Consider the following 20674-nt stretch of genomic DNA (forward strand, 5'->3'; position numbering starts at 1 on the left):
CATTCCTGTCACTGCTGATGGAGCTGGCATCGCACGGCAGGGCCACTCAGACGCCGAGCGACACTGTGATGACCCGCCGTTGTGTGTCCTTCATCCTGAGGAACACCCTGGGGTCCCTGCTGGGAGAGAAGGCCCAGACGAACGCTGCCAAACAGCTCTGCCTCATTGTGGCATCGCAGAAACGAACCATCGGTGAGCAGAGAGGGAGGAGAGCCTGCATATGACTGTCCTGAAAAATAAGGTGTTTTGTAAAAATCAGTCTAAGTGAGTGAGAAGTGTGTAGGCAGAAGCAGATTTCAGTCAAGCCGGCCCGTGTCAGTGACACTGCACTGCTCAGCTTTACTAGGTCTAACATGTTGTGTGCAGATTTCTTAGGGTTCCCTGCTCTAGCATATTTCTGCTCATACAGGCAGGTTGATAGTGTGGAAGAGATGAGATACTCCTGCATGAATCATGCTGAAAACCAGTCTCCTGTTTCACTGAAGTGATTTGCGAACGCTGCTCATACACAGATCACAACAAAAAAAATAAGAACAACAGATTTCTGGTGACTGCCCTATTGATGAACGTCTTCCATCCTGTGGAGCCTCAGTGGTAATGTGTGTGTGTGTGTGTGTTTAGATGCAGCTCTGGCTGATGGGAACGTGGAGACCAGAGTTTCATCTGCAGACATTTCAGCCAGTCAGCACATCCTGGTTTGCTGCCTGCTGGAACTGGGAGGTCTCATACAGGGACTGGGATCCACCGCCGCCCCCCTCCTCACCGACAGCAGCACAGGTCTGACACACCCATGAATGTACATTAGTGCAGTGCTTAGGGACAAAATAGTGACGTTGTTTTCATGTTGACGTGTGACCGTGGTCGGGTAGCAGGAAGACACAGTGAGGGATCATTCAACAGTGCAGAACTCAGACTGAGTTTTGATCTGGATTTAAACCATGGCTGTAGGAAGTCGAAGTGGTCTCGTGCTGCTGATAGATCTGTGTCGTTACGTACAGCCCTGATGGACACGGTGATCTCTGTCCTCCTCCACCCTGCGTCCTCCGCCCGACTGGCTGCCTCCTGGTGCCTGTGCTGTGTTGTCATGGCGATGCCGTCCCAGTGCTCCTTGCTGCTGGACCGATGTGCTGAGTGGCTGGTGGCGCTGAAGTTACGCTGCCTAATGTTACCGGACCCTGCAGAACTATATAGAACACTATGAAACCATGTTAACAGGTTCACACGTGCACTTCCTTGTGCATTCTCTATTCCTTGGGCGCATTGGTTGTGCCTGTCCTCAGAAATCATATTGCTACACACCCATGACGTGCAGTTTAGCACATGATCAGCAGGGCAGAAAGTCGGGTCACAGCACAGACAAGTGTCCTGCTGACAAACCATCTACGATGGCACCGCTGCCGTCTTCTCTGCTGTGCTCTCGACATCAACAGTCTTCTTAAGTCCGCGAGTGTTATTATACCTTCTGTGTATGTTGAGTAGAAGTGGAAAAGAATGATTTTCTATTTTCTGCCAGCGATGACGTGCCACCTAGTGAATCCATAGAATCTTTTAAACCTCCACATTAAGATTAAGAACCTGAACAAGTGGCACAGCTGTTGTTACCTGTTAGTAATAAGCAGGTGTGTCGCTGGCCAGCATGCATGCATGCATATCTACAGCAGCGTATTTAAGCCAGAATATTTCCTTGTTTTCTCTTTATATGAAGAGCCCTTTCATGTTTGACCCTTCTCTTGGTAACCTGATAAGTTGCTGCTGTTGTTCAGCTTCTGGAGACCATGAGCAAATTCATTGATTAATCATAACAGTGCTGGAGAATCTCTGACTGTTTCTAACTACATCACATCAACATTTCTGCTTTTCAGCACTTCATTTCAGGACTTCAAACAGTAGTTTACACCTAGTGACAGAAGCCCAGACGGCCTCAGACGTACACACACTTTGGCATCAGACAAACGTTCACAGTGAGGTGAATCTGGACACTGATGACCGGTCTGGTGTTTCAGAGCTGAGTCTGAGATGTCCTAAAAAGGCCACCGTACAGAAGATAAACCTCTGGTTTAGAGATCACCTTCCCTCTAGCACCACCTTTAGGACAAACTTAACGTTAGGATTAGCGAGTAGCAGTGTTGTTTTACTACACTTTGTAGCTCTTTTCCTGCTGTGTTTCATTAGGAGGCACTATGTGAGTAGACTTTGTTATTTTGTGTGTTGTGTGTGTCCAGGCCCTGCTGTAGTGGAGCACCACCTGTCCCGTCTCCTCCTCCTCTGGCGCTGTGTGTTTCCTGCTTCGCTCAGGGAGCAGGAGATGGAGATGCAGCGAGGGGACTACTTCACGTGGCAGGTTACACTGGAGGGGCGTACTGGGGCTCTCAGTGGTCAGTGCACCTGTCGCACACCTGTTCACACTTCATCACTGCTGCATCAGTTGGTCTGATCTGTGTGTCTGTGCCTGAACAGCAATAAAGAACCTGCTGCTGCACTGCAGTGAGCTCGCCACTGATGACATCATCAGCCGTCTGCTCACACCATTGGCCTGCGCTGTGGCCCTGCTGACCAAGTCAGTGCCTGATTGGTTAGGGCTCGTTGGGGGTTTGCACAAATTTGAACATAATTATTACACTTTATCCTTATTTTTAATTTTGTTATTTTGATTATTGATCAAAAACCTAAACAGTTTTTAAATAAGTTTAAAAATATACTTTTTTCAGATATTATTTGTTTTTTCTTCCTACAGTTTTAATATTTTTATTTCTCTAAATACCCACAAATATTTAGTTTACAGTGAAATATGACAAGCAGAAAGTCATAAATATTTGGCCTCTTTAAAAACTATTTTTATTGATTGATTATCAAAGTAGCTGTGTCTCTGTCAGTTCAACAATAATAGTTTCAGCTTTAATGCAGGTGGCAGGATGTTGTGATAACTTGATATCAGCTGATGCGACCGGCCTGGTATTTGTTTTTTGTTTCTTGCTCTCTGCTTTGTTCAGTCTATCTGTTTCTTCCTGGTTTTGTAAGATTAAATCACTAAAGACAACATCTTGTAGAAGTTATTCATGCATTGGTTTCTCTATGACTAAAGTGCGACTCTCACTCTGTGGTCATGTCTAGGCTGCCCGCTCTCATCAGGTCCTACAGCAGCTCAGTCCGAAGCTGGTCGCTCGTCTACAGGCTGCGAGTCTACGAGCTGCTAGCGCTGCTGCCTCCACACACCTACCAAGGTAACACACACCTCCTTCGCTCCTGATGGTTGTTCCAGTAGCTAGACTAAAAGTAAAGTTTTTTTTCTCCTGCAGAGAGTTTTGGCTTGGTGATGAACCAGCTGGTCGCAGATCTCTCTGGTCAGGACAACCTGAACCAGCCCTGCTCAGAGCTCACCCTGCTGCCCCCCCTCTGTCACCATGACGACCTGCCGCTGGTCGGCCCCGCCCTCCATGACACTGACCACAGATACATCGAGGAACAGGTGATGTGATAATGTGGTTGTAGTCGGAGCTGCAGCCTCTAGGGGGCGGTGACAGGACTTTGGACAGGTAACACAAACTGCACTACATAACGTTTTAATGAGGTGTTGTGTGTTTGTATCTCAGCTCCATGGCAGCAGTGTGGGAGGAGGCTCTCTAGACAATGACCCCTTCAGTCTGTGTGAGAAGAGTGAGGAGGCTCCTGCTCCTCTTCCTCCTCCTGCTGCTCTGACCGCAGCCGCCGTCCGTCTCTTTGGAGCTGTCTTCCCCCACATCATCTCCCCTCAGAGGTAACACGGGTTAACAGGAAGTGGTTGACTGATACAGACACATATAAGTGTCCTGCTTATAGGCCACAGCCTGTGGTTGTGTATGTTTGTGTTATTTCCCACAAATCCCAACAATCAGCTCCAACACATTGATCTGTGAGAGGAGCTAGCGAGCAGTGTAACCAGAGCAGAGGTCGGTTTCCCTGCAGACTCTGTGCAGAGTGGAGCTGGTTGTTGGCAACAGATGGGCCTCGTATTTTTTCTGTTTTACTTCACTAGATTTATTTGACAGTTGTCGTTACTTTGAACTTAGCAACTAAACATATTCTCAGGTAGTTTCACACCCACCAGCTACAACATTAACAGGCTGCTTACTTGTTATTGGATCAATAATAATAATAATCTCATAATATAATATAATATAATATATGTACAATAGTTCTGCATGAGAACTTTTATTTTTGACACTTAGCTATATTTGCAAATACTTGTAAATGTAAAATTAATTTTTTATACATAATGATAAGTTAGTATTGGAAAAGGAAGAACATGATCTGTTTGTGCTTCTCTCCATTAGAGTAAAGATACTGGAACAGTTTGTGGAGAGCGTGAACCAGCTGAAGGGTCAACGCCAGCAGACAGTCCAGACGCATATCTGTGCCGCCCTCTGCAGTCTGCTCAAGGTACTGCACCACTCAGACGCCCAAGTGTCTGTGTGGGTGTTTACCGGGAGAACAGCAGCATGTTGCTGGTTTTAAGTGGAGTCGGTCTGTACAGTCTGTCACTATCATTTGTCTTTGCATCACCATTTCTAAATGATGTGGGAATGTTGCAGTCATCTATTGTTGTCCACCTGGGGGCAGCAGAACTCCACCTACACATATTATCACCATATAAATTAGTAATATTTGGGAAAGACTGAACTGAATCCTGCTCCTCAGCATCAGGGCAACGTTCGGGGCTCTCTGGGACCAGAGGAGATCCGTTCCCCTGCATTGTCCCTCCTGTTGGGGGCGCTGGAGAGCATCAGTCCTCTGCTGCGCTGCCTGGCTGCTGAAGGTCTGGCCCGGCTGGTCCAGGTGGTCGGAGACCCTGGCTTCACTGTCTCCGTCTCCCTGCTCTGCTTCGACAGGTGGGTGGAGGTTAATGCATAGCTTTGTCTTACAAGTACTGATGTAGGTTTTGCCAAAAAGGCCAAAAATTGCTTTTATTTTATTTTTATTTTTTTCTTAGATATGTTGGTTTTTGTAAAACGTGGATGGAAAATCTCCAGTACCATTTAGATTTTGCACATGAAACAAAATCTAATGGTGCTGGATATTCAAAAACATCCCGAAACACTACAAAACCAGTGTCACGCTGGGCAGGGATGGAAAAGTTGGTGCATTAATACACAGAGACAGATTTCCATCATGTCGTCTAGCTCCTGTATCGATCATCTCACTGTGTCCTCCTTTTCTGCAGTGGTTTAATGGCTTCAACTGGAGATTTAGCAGCATCAGTTGTTTATCTCAATGAACAAACATTTGCCAGTTTTCTCAAAATTTGGCTAAAATGTGCCTGTGTGGATGGAGCCCCAGCTGCTGTTCCATATGTCTGACATTAAATTCATTACTAATTTATACCTCATATACCTTTTCATCCATTCATTTTATGCTGCTCATCCAGGTCCAGATCATGATTAGTGATAGATTAATTGTATAGTTTGGAATATGCCAGAAAGCAGAACAGACAGAAATGGGAAATAGAGGTAAATACACATGCACATGGATAATTCATAAGTGTCCTTATTGGTCTGTATTGATATCTTTTATGTTCTGCATTCTGTTTTGTTTTAAAAAGTATAAAATTTAACTTTGTGAGAGTTGAAGTTGATGTTCATACGTTTTGTGTGGTATTCATATTTTTTGCCCATTTTAACTTTGACATGTTTATTAGTGAGGAGCAACGCAAAACTCCTGCCAAAATCAAATATCGGCAAACTCATGTTAATTTATTTAGCAGCAGTAGAAATGAAGCAGGTCATGATTTAAAAATAGACAGAGAACGAATAGTTGCATAATAAACCAGAAATAGTGCGGAAAGCTTTTAATAACTGTGAGAGCAAGTCTGGATCTAGATAAGTCACGGCGTGTTTCAGCTGGCGAGTCTGGGTCTAGATAAGCCACGGTGTGTTTCAACGGGTGAGTCTAGATCTAAATAAGTCACCGTCGTGTTTCAACCGGTGAGTCTGGGTCTAGATAAGCCACGGTGTGTTTCAACGGGTGAGTCTAGATCTAAATAAGTCACCGTCGTGTTTCAACCGGTGAGTCTGGGTCTAGATAAGCCACGGTGTGTTTCAACGGGTGAGTCTAGATCTAAATAAGTCACCGTCGTGTTTCAACCGGTGAGTCTGGGTCTAGATAAGCCACGGTGTGTTTCAACGGGTGAGTCTAGATCTAAATAAGTCACCGTCGTGTTTCAACCGGTGAGTCTGGGTCTAGATAAGCCACGGTGTGTTTCAACGGGTGAGTCTAGATCTAAATAAGTCACCGTCGTGTTTCAACCGGTGAGTCTGGGTCTAGATAAGCCACGGTGTGTTTCAACGGGTGAGTCTAGATCTAAATAAGTCACCGTCGTGTTTCAACCGGTGAGTCTGGGTCTAGATAAGCCACGGTGTGTTTCAACGGGTGAGTCTAGATCTAAATAAGTCACCGTCGTGTTTCAACCGGTGAGTCTGGGTCTAGATAAGCCACGGTGTGTTTCAACGGGTGAGTCTAGATCTAAATAAGTCACCGTCGTGTTTCAACCGGTGAGTCTGGGTCTAGATAAGCCACGGTGTGTTTCAACGGGTGAGTCTAGATCTAAATAAGTCACCGTCGTGTTTCAACCGGTGAGTCTGGGTCTAGATAAGCCACGGTGTGTTTCAACGGGTGAGTCTAGATCTAAATAAGTCACCGTCGTGTTTCAACCGGTGAGTCTGGGTCTAGATAAGTCACGGCGTGTTTCAACCGGTGAGTCTGGATTTAGATAAGTCACGGTGTGTTTCAACGGGTGAGTCTAGATCTAAATAAGTCACCGTCGTGTTTCAACCGGTGAGTCTGGGTCTAGATAAGTCCCGGCGTGTTTCAGCCGGCGAGTCTGGGTCTAGATAAGTCCCGGCGTGTTTCAGCCGGCGAGTCTGGGTCTAGATAAGTCCCGGCGTGTTTCAGCCGGCGAGTCTGGGTCTAGATAAGTCCCGGCGTGTTTCAGCCGGCGAGTCTGGGTCTAGATAAGTCCCGGCGTGTTTCAGCCGGCGAGTCTGGGTCTAGATAAGTCCCGGCGTGTTTCAGCCGGCGAGTCTGGGTCTAGATAAGTCCCGGCGTGTTTCAGCCGGCGAGTCTGGGTCTAGATAAGTCCCGGCGTGTTTCAGCCGGCGAGTCTGGGTCTAGATAAGTCCCGGCGTGTTTCAGCCGGCGAGTCTGGGTCTAGATAAGTCCCGGCGTGTTTCAGCCGGCGAGTCTGGGTCTAGATAAGTCCCGGCGTGTTTCAGCCGGCGAGTCTGGGTCTAGATAAGTCCCGGCGTGTTTCAGCCGGCGAGTCTGGGTCTAGATAAGTCCCGGCGTGTTTCAGCCGGCGAGTCTGGGTCTAGATAAGTCCCGGCGTGTTTCAGCCGGCGAGTCTGGGTCTAGATAAGTCCCGGCGTGTTTCAGCCGGCGAGTCTGGGTCTAGATAAGTCCCGGCGTGTTTCAGCCGGCGAGTCTGGGTCTAGATAAGTCCCGGCGTGTTTCAGCCGGCGAGTCTGGGTCTAGATAAGTCCCGGCGTGTTTCAGCCGGCGAGTCTGGGTCTAGATAAGTCCCGGCGTGTTTCAGCCGGCGAGTCTGGGTCTAGATAAGTCCCGGCGTGTTTCAGCCGGCGAGTCTGGGTCTAGATAAGTCCCGGCGTGTTTCAGCCGGCGAGTCTGGGTCTAGATAAGTCCCGGCGTGTTTCAGCCGGCGAGTCTGGGTCTAGATAAGTCCCGGCGTGTTTCAGCCGGCGAGTCTGGGTCTAGATAAGTCCCGGCGTGTTTCAGCCGGCGAGTCTGGGTCTAGATAAGTCCCGGCGTGTTTCAGCCGGCGAGTCTGGGTCTAGATAAGTCCCGGCGTGTTTCAGCCGGCGAGTCTGGGTCTAGATAAGTCCCGGCGTGTTTCAGCCGGCGAGTCTGGGTCTAGATAAGTCCCGGCGTGTTTCAGCCGGCGAGTCTGGGTCTAGATAAGTCCCGGCGTGTTTCAGCCGGCGAGTCTGGGTCTAGATAAGTCCCGGCGTGTTTCAGCCGGCGAGTCTGGGTCTAGATAAGTCCCGGCGTGTTTCAGCCGGCGAGTCTGGGTCTAGATAAGTCCCGGCGTGTTTCAGCCGGCGAGTCTGGGTCTAGATAAGTCCCGGCGTGTTTCAGCCGGCGAGTCTGGGTCTAGATAAGTCCCGGCGTGTTTCAGCCGGCGAGTCTGGGTCTAGATAAGTCCCGGCGTGTTTCAGCCGGCGAGTCTGGGTCTAGATAAGTCCCGGCGTGTTTCAGCCGGCGAGTCTGGGTCTAGATAAGTCCCGGCGTGTTTCAGCCGGCGAGTCTGGGTCTAGATAAGTCCCGGCGTGTTTCAGCCGGCGAGTCTGGGTCTAGATAAGTCCCGGCGTGTTTCAGCCGGCGAGTCTGGGTCTAGATAAGTCCCGGCGTGTTTCAGCCGGCGAGTCTGGGTCTAGATAAGTCCCGGCGTGTTTCAGCCGGCGAGTCTGGGTCTAGATAAGTCCCGGCGTGTTTCAGCCGGCGAGTCTGGGTCTAGATAAGTCCCGGCGTGTTTCAGCCGGCGAGTCTGGGTCTAGATAAGTCCCGGCGTGTTTCAGCCGGCGAGTCTGGGTCTAGATAAGTCCCGGCGTGTTTCAGCCGGCGAGTCTGGGTCTAGATAAGTCCCGGCGTGTTTCAGCCGGCGAGTCTGGGTCTAGATAAGTCCCGGCGTGTTTCAGCCGGCGAGTCTGGGTCTAGATAAGTCCCGGCGTGTTTCAGCCGGCGAGTCTGGGTCTAGATAAGTCCCGGCGTGTTTCAGCCGGCGAGTCTGGGTCTAGATAAGTCCCGGCGTGTTTCAGCCGGCGAGTCTGGGTCTAGATAAGTCCCGGCGTGTTTCAGCCGGCGAGTCTGGGTCTAGATAAGTCCCGGCGTGTTTCAGCCGGCGAGTCTGGGTCTAGATAAGTCCCGGCGTGTTTCAGCCGGCGAGTCTGGGTCTAGATAAGTCCCGGCGTGTTTCAGCCGGCGAGTCTGGGTCTAGATAAGTCCCGGCGTGTTTCAGCCGGCGAGTCTGGGTCTAGATAAGTCCCGGCGTGTTTCAGCCGGCGAGTCTGGGTCTAGATAAGTCCCGGCGTGTTTCAGCCGGCGAGTCTGGGTCTAGATAAGTCCCGGCGTGTTTCAGCCGGCGAGTCTGGGTCTAGATAAGTCCCGGCGTGTTTCAGCCGGCGAGTCTGGGTCTAGATAAGTCCCGGCGTGTTTCAGCCGGCGAGTCTGGGTCTAGATAAGTCCCGGCGTGTTTCAGCCGGCGAGTCTGGGTCTAGATAAGTCCCGGCGTGTTTCAGCCGGCGAGTCTGGGTCTAGATAAGTCCCGGCGTGTTTCAGCCGGCGAGTCTGGGTCTAGATAAGTCCCGGCGTGTTTCAGCCGGCGAGTCTGGGTCTAGATAAGTCCCGGCGTGTTTCAGCCGGCGAGTCTGGGTCTAGATAAGTCCCGGCGTGTTTCAGCCGGCGAGTCTGGGTCTAGATAAGTCCCGGCGTGTTTCAGCCGGCGAGTCTGGGTCTAGATAAGTCCCGGCGTGTTTCAGCCGGCGAGTCTGGGTCTAGATAAGTCCCGGCGTGTTTCAGCCGGCGAGTCTGGGTCTAGATAAGTCCCGGCGTGTTTCAGCCGGCGAGTCTGGGTCTAGATAAGTCCCGGCGTGTTTCAGCCGGCGAGTCTGGGTCTAGATAAGTCCCGGCGTGTTTCAGCCGGCGAGTCTGGGTCTAGATAAGTCCCGGCGTGTTTCAGCCGGCGAGTCTGGGTCTAGATAAGTCCCGGCGTGTTTCAGCCGGCGAGTCTGGGTCTAGATAAGTCCCGGCGTGTTTCAGCCGGCGAGTCTGGGTCTAGATAAGTCCCGGCGTGTTTCAGCCGGCGAGTCTGGGTCTAGATAAGTCCCGGCGTGTTTCAGCCGGCGAGTCTGGGTCTAGATAAGTCCCGGCGTGTTTCAGCCGGCGAGTCTGGGTCTAGATAAGTCCCGGCGTGTTTCAGCCGGCGAGTCTGGGTCTAGATAAGTCCCGGCGTGTTTCAGCCGGCGAGTCTGGGTCTAGATAAGTCCCGGCGTGTTTCAGCCGGCGAGTCTGGGTCTAGATAAGTCCCGGCGTGTTTCAGCCGGCGAGTCTGGGTCTAGATAAGTCCCGGCGTGTTTCAGCCGGCGAGTCTGGGTCTAGATAAGTCCCGGCGTGTTTCAGCCGGCGAGTCTGGGTCTAGATAAGTCCCGGCGTGTTTCAGCCGGCGAGTCTGGGTCTAGATAAGTCCCGGCGTGTTTCAGCCGGCGAGTCTGGGTCTAGATAAGTCCCGGCGTGTTTCAGCCGGCGAGTCTGGGTCTAGATAAGTCCCGGCGTGTTTCAGCCGGCGAGTCTGGGTCTAGATAAGTCCCGGCGTGTTTCAGCCGGCGAGTCTGGGTCTAGATAAGTCCCGGCGTGTTTCAGCCGGCGAGTCTGGGTCTAGATAAGTCCCGGCGTGTTTCAGCCGGCGAGTCTGGGTCTAGATAAGTCCCGGCGTGTTTCAGCCGGCGAGTCTGGGTCTAGATAAGTCCCGGCGTGTTTCAGCCGGCGAGTCTGGGTCTAGATAAGTCCCGGCGTGTTTCAGCCGGCGAGTCTGGGTCTAGATAAGTCCCGGCGTGTTTCAGCCGGCGAGTCTGGGTCTAGATAAGTCCCGGCGTGTTTCAGCCGGCGAGTCTGGGTCTAGATAAGTCCCGGCGTGTTTCAGCCGGCGAGTCTGGGTCTAGATAAGTCCCGGCGTGTTTCAGCCGGCGAGTCTGGGTCTAGATAAGTCCCGGCGTGTTTCAGCCGGCGAGTCTGGGTCTAGATAAGTCCCGGCGTGTTTCAGCCGGCGAGTCTGGGTCTAGATAAGTCCCGGCGTGTTTCAGCCGGCGAGTCTGGGTCTAGATAAGTCCCGGCGTGTTTCAGCCGGCGAGTCTGGGTCTAGATAAGTCCCGGCGTGTTTCAGCCGGCGAGTCTGGGTCTAGATAAGTCCCGGCGTGTTTCAGCCGGCGAGTCTGGGTCTAGATAAGTCCCGGCGTGTTTCAGCCGGCGAGTCTGGGTCTAGATAAGTCACGGTGTGTTTTAACTGGTGACTCAGTGATGCTGTGATCTAAAACCATCAAGGCAGAAAAGCCGACGTGTTCCTCCTGGGTGTTATCACCTGGAGCTGGAGGCCGTCACTTCGTCTGCATGTGGCTGATGGTGATGTAGCACTGCTGCTCCCTAAAAACAGAGATTGCAGCTGATCCTGCCTCTTATTGTCACTAGTCCCATCCTATGTGGTATCACTGCCCACAGAATAGTGTAATTTGACTGTGTTCAGGCTGAAGGCGGCTCGGGATGCAGCCTCTCGCAGTGGCTACGCTCTGGCTCTGGGGGTGCTGCACCGCTACACTGGAGGAATCAGCTCACCTCAACATCTGTCCACTTGCCTCGGGGTTTTGTTTACCCTGAGCCAGGACAGCACCTCACCTGAGGTCCAGGTACACACACTTTTGCTCTATATACAGTCACAGTTGTTGATCGCAGCCGGTGATATTGTATGCTTGTTCCCCACAAACCCTGTCCAGAGACCCGCAGTACCAGTGAATGCAAGTCCGGACCCTGGTTCAGCTTATCAGTCTGTGCTGTAGACCTCCACTGTTGTCCACCTCTTAACCCCCCCAAGTGAGCCACACCACTTCACTGGGGGGGCCGTCTGTTTCCAGCACACAGGAAGAAACATTCACCCAGTGCAGTGCTGGAGCTCACCTTGGTGGTTGTAATAACAGGAAATCATGAGCATCATCCTTTATTTTAAATGCAAAACCTGGTGTCTTAATGTCCTCCCAACGTGCCTTTGAAGAGGACCAGAAAAAATGTCCTAATCTGGAGTGTCCTGTCTCTCTTGGGCCCAGACCTGGGCTCTGCACAGTCTGTCTCTGGTGGTGGACCTGTCTGGTGGTCTGTATCGTGTCCACGCTGAGCCGTCCTTCACTCTGGTGCTCCGGCTGCTGCTGTCGGCTGTACCCACCCACCCGGAGGTTCAGTCCAGCCTGGGACGCTGCCTGCATGCCCTCATCACCTGCCTGGGCCCCGACCTGCAGGGTACGGTCCCCCCTCACCCCGAGGACGCAGACACAGATTGGATTTCAGGATGTCTGTGAGTGAATGTGTGTGTGCTGTGTTTGTCAGATGAGGGTGCTGTGGTGTCCGGTCTGCGCTCCAGCTGTCTGTTGGGATGTGGGGTAATGCAGGCCAGTCTTGACTGTCTGGTGCAGGCCAGAGCCATCTCCTGTCTCCAGCAGCTGCACATGTTCTCACCTCCACATGTCAATCTTGCCAACCTGGTACCGGCTCTGTGTGTGAGTATACCCGAGCACATGAAACCTGTCTGACTTTACAGATCAACAACAAAACAGGGAAGCTTTTAATTTGAACTTGACGGGGTTTATTTGGTTTGAGATTGAATCATAAATAAATCAAGTAGAGGTCTGTGCAGCCAACATGGTTTAACATTTTCACCTCTACAAGGCAACAGCAACAATAAACGTTGCACAGAGATGTTCTGCTGCACACACTGGTGACTGCAAGCTGCTACTGGCTGTTGAATTAGGTTTATGTGCCCCATAAATAAAATAAGATGGCCTCTGTGAGAGAGTGTAGTAGCCGTGTACTTTATGTGTGTGTGTGTTTTGACCCTGTCCTATGTCTTGCAGGAGATCTTGTTGGATTATTCCACAGTGGTAGGTCCTGTCTCAGGCCTGAAGTTTTTGTTTGTCTCTCTCCATTTCTGTTGGACCTTGTTCGGTGCAGCTTTTCAAATAGTTTTCTGTCACTGCACACATCTGTTGGTTCTCAGACATGTCAAACACGGTTCTGATGGTCATGGAGCTTTGCCATTTGTCATGAACTATTTCACATTGTTTGCTTTGCAGACTGAGAGTTAATTCAATAACACGAACACGTTTCTGTTGAATGGCGCCACTTACCGACTATAACACCATGCCCTGCCTTGTTTCCTGCCTCCATGGTTTGACACCCACAGTTACTGAAACTGCTCAGTGTCTCCTCTGGATAAAGCTCATAAATCCCACAAATTACTGTGATTATTAGGATTAACATAAAATTGTTTAATTTATTACATTAATTGTTATTCATTTATTGTAACAATAGATTTAACAGATTGAACAGATTTCAGTTAAAATTTAACATTGGAGTCTGGAGGAAACATTATGTCTGCATGCTTCCACTGACGAACCTTGACCCTCATGACGGGTTACTACTGTCCAGGTGTTAACACCTGTGTGTGTGTGTGTGTGTGTGTGTGTGTGTGTATGTGTGTTTCAGGCCAGCCTGTGCAGTTCTTACCTGTGCCTGCGACGGGCTGTGGTGGCGTGTCTGCGGCAGGTTGTTCCGCGGGGGGGGGCGGGGGGGCTCGTGACTCTGGTCAAAGAGCTGCCGAGAAGAGACAACACACAACTCGGTGAGACTTAGAGAGGAACGCTGGTTTAAATACATGTACTAGTATTAAAGTAAAATAAGTTGAAAATTATTTGTTTTGTTAAATTAAGTGTATTCACTTTCAGCAGCACATTCAGTCAGAAAGACAGTGCAGTTAGTTGTGTTTACTTTTTCTCCCTCACAGTGTAGAACAGTTTATTACACGGTTCTTCTGCATCATCCAGAACAGTCAGATCCACATGCACTAACCTCTGTCTCTGTGCAGACGTCACCATAAAGGAAGTGGGCCTGGAAGGAGCTCTGTTCACTTTGTTGGACCAGGAGTCAGATCCAGGTCTGAGGAGGGACATCCAGGAAACCCTGGTCCACATGATGGTGTCCAGCGTTGCTGGTGGGAAACTGGGACACTGGCTCAAACTCTGCAAGGACGTCCTGTCTGCAGCCACAGGTGGGTTCAGTTCAGTTGTCTGGCAACACAAAAGTTTTGTTGTTTGACTCTGATCACACAGATCAGTGTGAGCTTCAACGCAGGCCCTTGAAAATTAAATGACTTCACACAGCTCCGCTGTGGGATACCGTGCCAGGTTTAAATCTCCAGAAGAAGCTAGTAAGTTTAAGATTAACCAACATGGCGCCCACCAAGGCGAACGTGTTTGTGCGTCCCACTCTTGAATGCCGGCTTTTTCTTCTTTTTTGTGTGTTTTTTGCTTTTCCTGTGGTGCACAAATGTCATGCACTGCTTACATACAACAGACAGGCATTGCTAGATATCGCCAACTCACAGAGCCACTGGGAATTTACTGGTTTCATACCACCGGAGCTACAACTCATTGTTCGCAACAACGGCGGGGATAGCCAACACCGTCCTCGGGGAGTCCCTGGAGCACCAGGCACAAGCGAGCAGGCTGAAATCAGGAGAGTGACCCGGAGACGGAGACACAAAAGGGGCAAGCGAGGGGGACTCCATGCTAGGCTAAAGCTCGCGCTACCTGACCACCATACCCAGCCTCTTCCTAGCTCAGTCTCTGGAAAACAAACTCCACATCACTCTGATTATGTCTGGGTGTTTTGTCCTTCAGGTGGACCAGTCTCTGCCGCAGGGTGTTCCCTGGTTTAAAGTTAACTGGGATATTGTGGTTGCGAAAGATCCTTTTTAACTTCTCTGATAAACCAGCCACATAAAGGATGATGGTGTTATCCCCTCTTGTTTCTGGTTTCTCCCTGTTGGGCCTCTTCCTTGCTTTGGTCCACCTGAAGGACAAAACACCCAGACATAAACAGAGTGATGTGGTGTATGCAATTAAGTGTAGTCAGGAGTGTAACGACTTGTACATTGGTGAAACTAAGCAGCCGCTTCACAAACCGCATGGCCCAACACAGGAGAGCCAACTCCAGTGGACCAGAGTCAGCGGTCCACCTCCACCTGAAGGACAAATTTGAGATCTCTGCCCAAACATGCCCACCAGGACAATAGGCGTCGGTCGACAGGGGAGGATCCAAAGACGGGTAACGACTCTCACCGATACTGGGCTATAATGACTCAATCATTAGGGGACATTGTTGGGCATCAAAGGACTGAAACACCACCATGGGGATAGATATCTCCGGCTCAACACCAGTCAGTCAGAACTGAAGAAGCCTCTTGGATGAGAGGTGAAACGTCTTCGACCTAGAAATCTAGTCCAGTTGATTTTTTTCTAAGTTTTTTCAGTTTACTATGACCTGAATGACCGAGAATCTGCACAGACATGTTAGCCCAAGAGCTAATCCCTCTGCGGCTCCCAGAAAACCCTATGATGTCATCAACACCCTAGAGACAGCTCACCCCGATGCTGTATTTATCGCTGCAGGCGACTTTAACCAGTGCAATTTGAAGACTGTACTCTCCAAATATTACCAACATTTGAACAGTCCCACTCGGGGCAAGAACACTCTGGATCATGTTTACAGTAACATACGTGGCGCAGCTCAGCTCCTTCTTCACCACGACGGACCGGTACATCAACCGCATTACTGTAGAAGCTGCACCGATCCGCCGTTATGTATTAACAACTGTTGTGGTACTGATAAATAGGAGTGTATGTGTGAAGATTGGGGACAGTATCTCCTCATTATCATAGGTAATAAAGAAGTTATGTCAGTAACTTTTCCAATCATGAAGTAATTTAATCATGCAGACTGTCCCAGTTTTGTTACTTTATCATCAACTCTTGGAAGTTAGTTGTGTATTTTCTAGCTTAAACCAGGCTCGGTGACTGAGTTGTTGGCACGCTCATTCCTCGATCAAATCAGGTTTTGTTTTTGTAAAGTAATTAGTCACATTTAGATGCTGACCTGTTTGTGTGTGATTCTTCACGCGGTGTATCTCTTGTTTTCAGTTACTGTGGCTGATGATGTCACTGACTGTAGCTGCGAGTCTTCTCTGTTTTGGTGTTATTGGGTCTGTTCTTGTTTCTCAGTGGGATCATAGTAAAAAATGTAATAAAAGAGAAGTGTAAATTTGGAACAAGTTAGACCCATGTTATGTTGACAATCGTTAGATTCAGGATGAAGAGTTGGTCGACCCACAGCCACCAGCATTCAACGGGCTTTTGATCTGCTTCGAACAAAACAGCTATCGATGTGTGGGGAAACACCTGTCCTAACTGTGCATATGACAAACATTTTGACCTTGACCTTTGACCTTGTAAGTGGTTGAAATCTGAACTGTACTCTTCCTCAGACTGTCGGGCCCCAGTGGAGGCGAGTCAGGAGGACGAGGAGTCCGACCCTGGCAGGAACGACGACTCCTCTGCTTTCAGAGCTCGGTCAGAGTCCGGCGGCCCATTCACAGCCCTGCGCTGGGCCACACGGCGCTTTGCGTGTGAGAGTGCTGACCTGGCTCACTTTGACATGGCTCTGGCTCAGGAACGACGTCTGAATGAGTCCACCGGTAAGACCCTCTGGAACCCGGTTCACTTTGTATCTGATGATGCCTCGGACCTCTCTGACCCCTCCCCTGTCTCTTCTCAGACTTCCTGGTCCTCCATCTTGGTGACCTGGTCCGCATGGCGTTCATGGCCGCTACAGATCACAGTGACCAGCTGAGACTGGCAGGTCTTCAAACCCTGCTGGTGATCATCAGGCGGTTCTCAGCCATCCCCGAACCAGAGTTCCCTGGTCATGTCATCCTGGAGCAGTACCAGGCTAATGTAAGGCCCACTCAGTGGTCTGATGCTTAAGTGAGCACACAAGGTGTTATTTAAAAAATGAAAGCTGGACACAGAGTAGTGATATGAGCTGCAGCAGTAAATAGTTGAGTTTATGCCAAATATGGATCCACCTGTTGCTAATGCAACTAAGCAAACTAGTACAAGGAAAAAGCAGGTGCATTGTGAGAGAGAGAGAGAGCTTTCATCTGCTCTACCTCCTAAGAAAATGTAAAGCTCTGTAAAAGTTGTTAAAATGTACACACAGTCTGGCAGAGGCCCGTCGATCTGTCAACATCTGTGAGTTTAGATAACTGGGTTAAGCTCTGTGGACTCTGCCATGAAGCTGCGTTTAAAGAGATGAATGTTCCTTCAGTTAGGAGATTCTCTGTACTTGGATAAGTCCAGGAGCAGGTACACGACATTTTGACCCGTCTCTGTGCAGGTTGGAGCTGCTCTCAGACCAGCCTTCACTGCTGATGCTCCTCCTGATGTCACGGCCAAAGCCTGCCAGGTAATCAATCAGCAGTGATAGTTTTAATAATTTTGACTGACAGGTTGTATCTCAGGTAAAGCTCATCTGTGGCTGCTGACTCGGTCTGCTCTCCAGGTAAACCAAACATCTGGACTACTATTAGTCTCTGAACATCTGGTTTGCTGCTGAGACACTGGGAATGACACCACAACATGCTGCTGTGACCTTTAACCGTCTCCTCTCCAGGTGTGCAGCGCCTGGATTGCCAGCGGTGTCGTCAGTGACCTCCGTGACCTGCGGCGCGTTCACCAGCTCCTGGCCTCCTCATTGGCTAAGGTCCAGGCTGGGAGGGACACACCCAGCCCATTGTACAACGAGGCCACTGCCACCATGGAGTCCCTGGCCGTCCTCGAGGCCTGGGCCCAGGTGGGTTTTTGTCTTCTGATGATTTAGCTCCTATTTTTGTTGTTGTCATGGAAAATAAATTCTAAAAGTCTAAATATGAAATTGTTTTGAGAATGTGCAGACTTCCTCCGTTCAGGGATGATGGTGTCATCCTGTAACCAGCTCTGACTGACAAGTACACAAGTCATCATGTTGTGGAAACAAGATAGAAACTGAAATGATGTCCAGACAATACTTGTTTCTGTAACAGTATTTACAGTCTGCACTGCCTAGTTGTAATATCAGTGTGAAAGGTTGAGCAGGTTCAAGAAGCAGCAAGTCACATCATCATTTAAAATCTTATTGCATCAAGATAAACTAACTCACTACATGATTTCCAGGTTAAATCTGACGGTGAAGTCCTGACAAGGTTTATGTTTAATCTCGGAGCTCTTGTCTCAGGTTTACATCGTAGCTGTTCAGAGGAGCAGACAGGAGCAGTGCCTTGGTGGGTCAGCTGACCTCGCAGTGTCTTCTCTGGCCAATGACAGCTCAGGATCTGAGTCAGGAGGGGCAGGTCTCCTGAAGCTGGTCCAATCAGATTTGCCGACCCTGAGTCGTCTGTGGTTGGCGGCGCTGCAGGATCACGCCCTGCTGACCCTCCCACACAACTACACATCCCAGCTCCCTGCAGCGGGTAGGAGGGCTGTCTCTCTCGGGGAAGGGCCTCTGCTGCACCACTGGTTTCTATAACAACTCAGTTCGGTGACGGTTCAAGTTTATTTGATCTTATAGAAGTTCTTTCAAGATTTTGTAAGACTTCTAAATACATCAGAGAGTTTTCTTATTGTGAAAGTTCCAACTATCCTGACATAAGCTCAAATTTTTAAATGCAGTATTTTATAGAATAGTCATGTAGGTTTTGTAATTTTATTAAATGCTTGATATAATAGAGAAGAACTTTAAGGCACTTTGAGTACATCCTGGTAGGCCAGTTTGCTACTGTCGATGCCTAACACATCTGAATTTGTAAATCTACTGTTAAACGGTTTTTATGGGGAGCTTTCCTCATCCTTACTGCTTTGGCTTACAGCAGTAACACAGCACTGCTCTGGTGCAGTGGCAGGAAAGCATGCTAACAAATGATCCTCCAGCTGAAATGCCTCGTGGTTGATTTTAAACCCCAGAAAGACCAACAGCTTGGTGGCTTCGGACTTTAGCTAAGAGCTTCCTGGAGGACACGTGTGACCAAATGTGTTCAGGACAAGTTGTCACTTTATTTTCGGTTTGCTTGTTGATTAAACTGATGAGCTTTTGCTTGTCCTTCTCCTCCAGGAGGTTCCTTTTACACAGCGGAGACAGTGAACCAGGCCAGAGCTCATTACTCCTCCTCGTGGGGTCCCATCCTCCACGCCACCTCCCTGTGGCTCCACAGCACAGGTCAGTCCTCCTCTTCCCCCTGCTCCTCACTCTTTTTAAGACTGGACTAAAGACATGTGCAGGTGTTAAGAGTCAACTGTCACTGTGTCTTTCAGGTTTTATCATGCCAGACGACGCACCTGCCAACCTGTCCAGACCAGCCACTCCCACCTCCATGGGGCATACTGGCTCTGTGGGCGGAGCCAAGAGTCCAGAGGATGTCAACACGGACCAACTGCACCTCATACTGGGTAGGAAACTGGTTTCAGTACAAAGCCAGCATTCAAACATGTATTTATCTCGCTGACATTAAATTGTGATTATTATTATTATTATTTTGTATTGAGTTTGCTTGTGTTGGTTGTGTGTTCCTGTGTCAGGGATCAGTGTGGAGTTCCTGTGTTCTCCACACTCTGAGGACCAGATGGAGAACATCACTTCCTGTCTGCGAGCTTTGCAGGCGCTGCTGGACATCTCCTGGCCCCGAGCTAAGATCGGAAATGACCAGGTGAGACACAGGTGGTCCAGACTTGAATCTAAGATCAAGATCATTTTAAATGGAATCTGGACTATAATTCTGACCAGAAATCAGACCAGACCAGAATATAGGTTCTTATCAAAGCCATAAATTTTGCTAGAATTTAAACGACCCAGGGTCCAGGCGGTAGTTCACATCCAGTGTTCAAAACAGAGGAGAATTCACATCGCCTAGGCCATGGTCTAGACCAGGATAGTTTCCAGAAACAAGGCTGATTTCCAGACTAGAATTCTAACCAGAATTAACACTAAAACATAGGCCAGATTCAAATTTGGTCTGGAATCCAGACTAGATTCCAGGCCAGATTCAAATTTGGTCTGGAATCCAGACTAGATTCCAGGCCAGATTCAGTTTTGGTCTGGAATCCAGACTAGATTCCAGGCCAGATTCCTGAACCGAATCCACACCAGAATACATCCATAATCAAGGTAAGAATTCAGACCACAATCTAATCTAGAAACCAGGCCAAACAATCCGGACCACAGTTCAGCAGACATTCCAGGCCATAAATCAGACCTTTTAATTCAGAGCTGATCTAGGCCAGAATTTAGACCAGATTCCAGAGATTTCTCACTCTTGACCAAAGAGGTGAAATGGCTGAACGTGTCAATCCTCTTTTTGTCTTCAGGCTGGATGATCATTTTATAGATAATAACAATAAATACTATATTTACACATGCTGTAGAGACGGTCATATGTAGAAAGGTTTTCAAAAGATGACTTAAGTTATCTTTTACATGAAGTGCATGTTGTTGACTGGAACGGTGTGAGTTTCACGTGGACCGTTTTTGTCTCTTCAGGCTCTGAGTGTGGAGCTGGTCAGCGTCCTTCACAGACTCCTGGTGACCCGAGAGTCCACGTTGGTTCACCTCGCTGTGCTGGACTTGGTGCGACAGATTGTGACGGCCGCTCAGGAGCACGTCAGGGAGAAACGCCACAGTGCCGAGGGTAAATCCAAATGCTTCAGTCCACATGAAAAAATTAAGTTTTTGGCTGAACATTCTCCTCAGGCCTGATTGTCGTACAAAACTTTATTGCTGCACAGTGGATGACGGAGCGGCCGAGAAGGAGACACTGCCAGAGTTTGGAGAGGGACGGGACACCGGCGGTTTGATTCCCGGACACTCGCTGGTGTTTGGAGCGCTGCAGCTCTGTCTTTCTGTACTGGTCCGGAAATTTCCGCAGCTCAGCCCCAAACTGGCCGGAACCAGTCCAACAGGTACGAGAAGGAGAAATGGAAGAGAGAAAAGATGCGTTAAATCAGTGGGT

The 20674-nt window shown here is 49.4% G+C and overlaps 1 protein-coding gene across 1 annotated transcript in view; it reads left to right on the forward strand.

Annotated features, from left to right (window-relative positions):
• Positions 1–20674, forward strand: part of heatr5a (HEAT repeat containing 5a) — a 33764-nt gene that overhangs the window by 6334 nt on the left and 6756 nt on the right. The window contains exons 8-32 of the mRNA XM_020586383.1: positions 1–192; positions 622–777; positions 999–1154; positions 2223–2375; positions 2458–2557; positions 3112–3221; positions 3297–3466; positions 3591–3754; positions 4311–4416; positions 4675–4865; positions 11282–11441; positions 11856–12045; positions 12133–12302; positions 13288–13423; positions 13667–13849; positions 16124–16333; positions 16414–16592; positions 17035–17103; positions 17311–17490; positions 17911–18145; positions 18784–18888; positions 18984–19118; positions 19248–19375; positions 20206–20353; positions 20451–20624. The exon at positions 1–192 is cut by the window's left edge and continues 52 nt beyond it. Of these exons, the coding sequence (XP_020442039.1) occupies positions 1–192; positions 622–777; positions 999–1154; positions 2223–2375; positions 2458–2557; positions 3112–3221; positions 3297–3466; positions 3591–3754; positions 4311–4416; positions 4675–4865; positions 11282–11441; positions 11856–12045; positions 12133–12302; positions 13288–13423; positions 13667–13849; positions 16124–16333; positions 16414–16592; positions 17035–17103; positions 17311–17490; positions 17911–18145; positions 18784–18888; positions 18984–19118; positions 19248–19375; positions 20206–20353; positions 20451–20624 (3900 nt within the window). The remainder of the gene's footprint in view (positions 193–621; positions 778–998; positions 1155–2222; positions 2376–2457; positions 2558–3111; positions 3222–3296; positions 3467–3590; positions 3755–4310; positions 4417–4674; positions 4866–11281; positions 11442–11855; positions 12046–12132; positions 12303–13287; positions 13424–13666; positions 13850–16123; positions 16334–16413; positions 16593–17034; positions 17104–17310; positions 17491–17910; positions 18146–18783; positions 18889–18983; positions 19119–19247; positions 19376–20205; positions 20354–20450; positions 20625–20674) is intronic.

This window comes from Monopterus albus, unplaced genomic scaffold, assembly GCF_001952655.1.
Source record: "Monopterus albus unplaced genomic scaffold, M_albus_1.0 scaffold403.1, whole genome shotgun sequence".
NCBI classification, from domain to species: Eukaryota; Metazoa; Chordata; class Actinopteri; order Synbranchiformes; family Synbranchidae; genus Monopterus; species Monopterus albus.